The 6,419-nt window shown below is 37.1% G+C and overlaps 1 protein-coding gene across 1 annotated transcript in view; it reads right to left on the minus strand.

Annotated features, from left to right (window-relative positions):
* The window catches only part of LOC101641310 (olfactory receptor 5K1-like), an 8,874-nt gene extending 3,241 nt beyond the window's left edge, over positions 1-5,633 (minus strand). Inside the window, exon 1 of the mRNA XM_004706448.2 lies at positions 4,715-5,633. Within this exon, the coding sequence (XP_004706505.2) occupies positions 4,715-5,633 (919 nt within the window). The remainder of the gene's footprint in view (positions 1-4,714) is intronic.
* Between the last annotated feature and the right edge of the window lie 786 nt (positions 5,634-6,419).

The raw sequence follows: 6,419 nt of genomic DNA on the forward strand, positions 1-6,419 counted from the left end.
CATGTGGGCTTTGCTGCTTCTGAGCTAGATGGCCGCTCGTTTACCTTCAAGCTTTTAAGACCCCAGACGCTATATCTTTTGATAGCCGAGCACCATCAGCTTTCTTCACCACATTTGCTTATTCACCCGCTTTGTCTTCAGCGGTTGTGTCGGGAAGGTGAGCATCATAGAAGTGATATTACTTTTTAAAGTGACTTTTAAAATGCTTAAAGGAGGTATATAGTGACTTAACGTTCAACAACTCATGACATTAATCTAAAATTGCTTGTCATATTTGTTAGGTGTAATGAGTATACTCCAAATCATACCAATGCTACATGCAATGGAATGAAACATTGCTTGGGCATGTGCCATCCTCAGAATTGTCCATTAATTTCCAATGTCCACATGCATGTGAATCAAGGGAAAAATATCAGGCCTTGGATCCACAAAACATCCAAACTCACTACCATCGAGTCAATTCTGGCTCATATTGACCCTATAGGACAGAATTGAATTGTAACTCATTATGGGCTTAGAAAGCCTGATTTCCCCCCAGACTTTCTGATGCTTTTAAACTGCTGACCTTGCAGCTAGCAGCGCAATGCATAACAACTGCACCACCAGGGCCCCTCAAACCCATCTTAAACCTCAAAGTAATATTCTCACTCTAGCACTTTAGTGAGATCTTGTGCAGCATATTTACCCAATGTAATGTATCATTTGACCTACTGTTTCCATGATTATTGATTGTGGAAGCAAGCAAGAGGAAATCCTTGACAACTTCAATCTTTTCTCTGTTTATCATGATGTTACTTATTGGTCCAGTTGTGAGAATTTGGTTTTGTTTACATTCAGTTGTACTCCATATTGAAAGATATAATCCTTGATCTTCATCAGCAAGTGCTTCACGTCCTCCTCGCCTTCATTAAACAAGGTTGTGTCATCTGTATATTGCATCATTAGTAAGCAATCCTGATGCCGTGTTCTTCATGGATTATTTGCTCAGCATTATTCTTTGGGTTTTTTTCCTATATATAAATTTATATAGGATGGTGGGGAAATAGATCTATGTGCATATAGATATAGGTTTAGTATTAAGGCAGCAGAAAGAATCATGATCATGTGCTTTTCGTTTGCTTTTGTAACTGCAGATCTTTTCGTATTTCCCTGACACGTAAGTGATGGTACATAAACAACAAGAAAAAGAACAAGGTCTTTGAAATGTGGGCAAAGAACATGAACTGGTGATATTCAGAAAAAGGTAAATGGCAACTAAATATGTGAGGTATATTTGAATTCACGAGTAAGAAACATGTTTTTACAGTCACATCATGTTGTTAGAAAATGTTTATTGGATGTCCACTTATTTTCAGAATTATAGTAAGTTATATATAGTCAGTTATGATAAGGTTTTACTCACAAGAAGGTTGGAGGCTTTGATTTTATTTTCCTGAAGTTACTATTGACATTTGTTCCTCCTGAAAATGATGTCCATATTTATAACCCTCTTTTCTTCTTTAGAGGCTTTACAAATATCAACTCTTACCATCTACTAATTATTGCATTTAGTCTCATTGTTTCTAGCCTCTCTTTTCAATAAAATTCCAGGAAACGTTTCTAAAAGAAATTTGCTGCCATGAACATTCCAATGTTTGATGACTCCATGATAGAGCCACATTCCCTAATTGGGCATTTAAAATTCTCAGTAAACAGATAAATTTCCATGCTTATTTCCACACTCACCAACTGCTTTCACTGATGGTTCTCCAGGTTTATGCTCCTGTCCTCATCTCCCTTATTAACTCTACTCATGCTCTTAAAACTGACTTTCCCACCTAAGGACTTTTTCACTGTTTAAATATATATAATTTCTGATGTTATTTTATGACTAAATATCTCATGATACACTGATGTTCATTTTCTTAAACCCCAAGCAGTTGTCCAAGATAATCTAAAATTTCTTGTACATAATCTACATGTATTTTTCACCCATTTTTGTATGCTCAATTTCCTTATTGGATTGTAAGCATTTTTACTTCAACTGTGACTTAAGTTTCTGTGAAAGGATCAGTGAAACAGAATGGAGTAAAAGTATCACTGAATCAGATCCATTGTGATGGATGCCAACATTAACATGAGCCAGCTACATAGGACCTCAAAATAGGAGTTTTTTGTTTGTTTTTATCAGCTTTTGTTTTACCTTTGCAAACATGGAAAATAATACATAACTCATTAGAAGATAATATATGTGAAAGATCTAGTTTGTGTCTAGTGGCGGGAGGGTCCTCTTTAAACTGTTTTTTCTTTTGTATTTGAACATTGAAGTAGTAAAATAAAAATTTTTGTTGTTGCTTAGTGTTTAGGCTATCCACCATTTTCTGTCTCATTTTACCTTGTGGCATCTTCTACTTCCTGCTAATGTTAATAATGTACCAATCCTTTAAGACCCAAGATGCTATCTCTTTTGATAGTTGGGCACCATCAGCTTTCTTCACCACATTTGCTAATGTACCCATTTTGTCTTCAGCGATCAAGTCAGGGAAAGTGACCATCACAGAGTGCCATGTTAGTAGAACAAATTGTTCTTGTATTGAGGGTGTACTTGAGTGGAGGCCCAATGTCCATCTGCTACTATAGTATTTTATAAATAAATATATGTATGTAGATCTATTCCCCTGTCATTGTATATAAATGTATTACATATATACATGCCTGTATTTAGACCTCTATAAATGTCCTTTGCCTTCTAGTTCTCTCCTCTGGATTGTTCATCCTGCCTATCTTGTCCAGATAGGCATGCACAGTAAATAATATATGCAAAAACAAAGCAAAGGAAAACACAACAAAAATAAATAAATAACAGCTAATACAATAAAACAAAAAAGAAAGAAAAGCCAACAGCTAAAACTGTAAAGCCTTCACATAGTTCCAGGTTATCTGTTGACCTTTATGAATGTTTTCCAGCCTAATCTGCTGGGATGCCACGCCTTGGCCACAAAGTCCACCTTGGGCATTCCCGGGGGCTTCCTTGCTTTGCTCCCCTTGTTGCGCTGCTGCACACACTTAGTGTTTCACCCGGTGTGGGGGTCAGATCAGACACATCCAAAAGATATAGCATCAGGGGTCATAAATACTTGAAGATAAACAAGCGGTCATCTAGCTGTGAAGCAACAAAGCCCACATGGGAGAAGCACACCAGCCTTGTGTGATCATAAGGTGTCAATGGGATCAGGTATCAGGCATCAAAGATCCAAAACAAAACAAACAAACAAACAAACAAAAAAACATATCAATGGGAATGAGGGGGAGGGCAGAGTGGAATTGGACACCCCCTGTCAGAAGGGCCACAAGGAAGAGAAGAGCCAGTCAAGGTGCAGTATAGCACCAACAAAACACACAACTATCTTCTAGTTCTTCAACGCTCGCTGTCCCCGCCCCCCACTGTCATGATCCCAATTCTATCTTACAAATCTGGCTAGACCAGAACATGTGTACTGGTACAGATAATAGTAACCCACAACACAGGGAGTCCAGAGCAGATAACCCCCTCAGAACCAATGATGGGAGCAGTGATACTAGGAGGGTAAGGGTAGGGGTAGGAAGAGTAAGGGGGAACAGATCACAATGATTGACATATGCCCCCCCCACCCCCGATCCAGGGAGAGGGACAGCAGAAAAATGGGTGAAATGAGACAGGGGTCAGTGTAAGACATGAAAAAAAAGAATGATTTATAAATCATCAAGGGGACATCAGTGAGGGAAGGTGGGAGAGAGAGGGGGGAAATGAGGAGCTGATGTTAGGGGCACAAGTAGAAAGAACATGTTTTGAAAAAAGATGATGACAACAGATGCACAGATGTGTTTGACACAATGGATATATGTATGTATGGATTGTGATAAGAGCTGTAAGGGCCCCCAATAAAATAAAATAAAAATAATATACCAATAATTTCCATTAGAATTGATTCAGATAATTGATATTTTTAATAACAAACCAGACAAGTAATACTATCCAGGAACACACCGTTGAATTAATTGATGTACACAGATATTACATTGCTATACATCGTGGAAAACTACAAAGCTATTATCCAATCCATAGGACTTTCAATGTAAATAGCAGCATTTCCAACTCAAGAGGAATGTTTCCAGCATGCACAGCTTGATAGAAAATAAATCTTAAAACATTAGTGATAAATATGCTCTGGCCTTGAAAATACATATTCTGTATAAATTCATATGCAAACATAAACTCCTGAACAACTGAAGGAAATTTGTTAATCACATTCAAATGCACATGCACAGTTTACACCTGGTAGAAGATATGGCTTCAGTAATTAATATGTGAGAACCTGAAATGTGTGTTTGTAAGATCATATTAGGGATTCCATAAATTTGCCAACAATCAATGGAAATTACCTTTATGTACTAACGTTTATTTCTATACTTTGTTGGGTATGTTGAAAACTATTGCTAATTCCACTCTGACACTATTTTTTATCTTGGAACATTAGTGTGCTAGTAGTTGAGATTTTGAAAAATATGTTATAGCAGGTTGTCTCCTTTCTGAACATATGTAATCATTGATACAATAATGTGACCAAAAAAATCAAAATGATTTAGAGATTTCACAAACTAAGTGGTCATTTTCCAATTGCTCTGTATTCTTGACTCTAAAAAGTTTACCGAAAAAACAATTTGTCAATGGGAATATTTGTTTCAAAATATTATCTCTTCTTAATTCTTTTCATAGCATTTATTACTTCTCTATTTCTTAGACTGTAGATAAAAGGGTTTAAAAAGGGGATTACTAGAGTATAAAAAATAGCAATCGGTATATCTGTATTATTTTCTTTATCTGAATGAGGCAAAATATATATGAAGAGAAGAGAACCATAGAATATTAGTATAGAGAGAAAATGTGATGCACAAGTAGATAAGCCTTTGCTTCTTCCCTTTTTGGATTTCATGTGGAAAATAGTGACAAGGATGAAAAGATAAGAAATTAAGACTATAGTAATAGTTAATATTTGAATTGAACCTGCAAAAATAAGTATCATCAGTTCGTTAATATAAGGATCAACACAGGAGAGTTTGTATAATGGAAGAACATCACAATAAAAGTGATTGATCTGATGAGATCCACAGAAAGTTAACCTAAATAAAAGCCCTACATGAACCATGGAATGTAGGTTCCCGGCTATATAGGCTCCTATGATCATCCGAATGCAGAGTTCCTTTGACATGATCGTGTGGTACTGCAGTGGTCTGCATATGGCCACATAGCGATCATAGGCCATTCCTGCCAGGAGAAAGCAGTCCACAGTATCAGCAAGACAGAAAAAATAAAACTGTACCATGCATTCATAGAGGGAAACCATTCTGTCCTCAGAAAAGAAGTTCTGTAACATCTTGGGGGTGATGGCAGAGGAACAGAAAGAATCCATCAGAGCCAGGTTGGCCAGAAAGATGTACATGGGTGTGTGCAGACGGCGCTCCATGGAGATCAACACCACCAATCCAAGATTGCCCACCATGGTGATCAGATAGACGACAAAGAACACCACGAACAGCAGGGTCTTCAGGTCTGGGTGGTCTGAAAATCCCACGAGGATAAAATCAGTTGTCAAGGAGTGATTATCCTCAGTCATCTCTAGTTTCTCTGTTGAGATACAAGTTAGGGAAGCAAGATTCTAAATTAGAGTGTGTTTAATTTCCCCTTTGAGTGTTCTTTAGACAATAAGAAGTAGATCCAGTGTTACAGCCTTCCCTGCTGTACATGAAGCATGCACACTTCTAAGGAATATAAGGCTCCCTAAAGTGTCAGATGACTTCAAGTACAGAAGCTCAATACTCACAAGAATATTTTGATCGTTCCTGGGAAATGCTTGCAATAAAAATTTGACATATACATGTATGAAAAATTAATGAACAAATACAAGGTCCTCTATATTCACTGTTCTAAAATATTAACATGCAAGTTTTTTATTGACAAACTTTTGAGTGCACTTAAAAACTATTTTGCTGTATCATCTCACTGAGCCAATATTTTTTACTATACTGTGACAGTTGAATTAGTATTTTAGAACAGTATCCTATCAAGCAAAAAATTCACTTCTGTTCTGACTCACCATGACTACATAGACAGGAGAGAACTGGCCCTGTGGGTTTCCGAGGCTGTAAGTATTTATGAGAACAGGAAACCTCATCTTCCTCTGTCTGCAGCTGCTAAGTAGTTTTCCAACAGCGGACCTGGTGGTTAGTAGCCCAACCCACAACTGCTACTCCACCAGCGCACATTTGGATATCTGGAGATAATAGTATTATAACTACAAACATATTGGATTTCATAAACATCCATTTTGTATCCTCTGTATTCAGTTTCTTATCAAATGGAAGTTTCCTAATTATTTATTTAAGGTCACATTTTCCTGATC

This window comes from Echinops telfairi, unplaced genomic scaffold, assembly GCF_000313985.2.
Source record: "Echinops telfairi isolate 266 unplaced genomic scaffold, ASM31398v2 ScPeMD7_6;HRSCAF=24_1, whole genome shotgun sequence".
Classification (NCBI taxonomy): domain Eukaryota; kingdom Metazoa; phylum Chordata; class Mammalia; order Afrosoricida; family Tenrecidae; genus Echinops; species Echinops telfairi.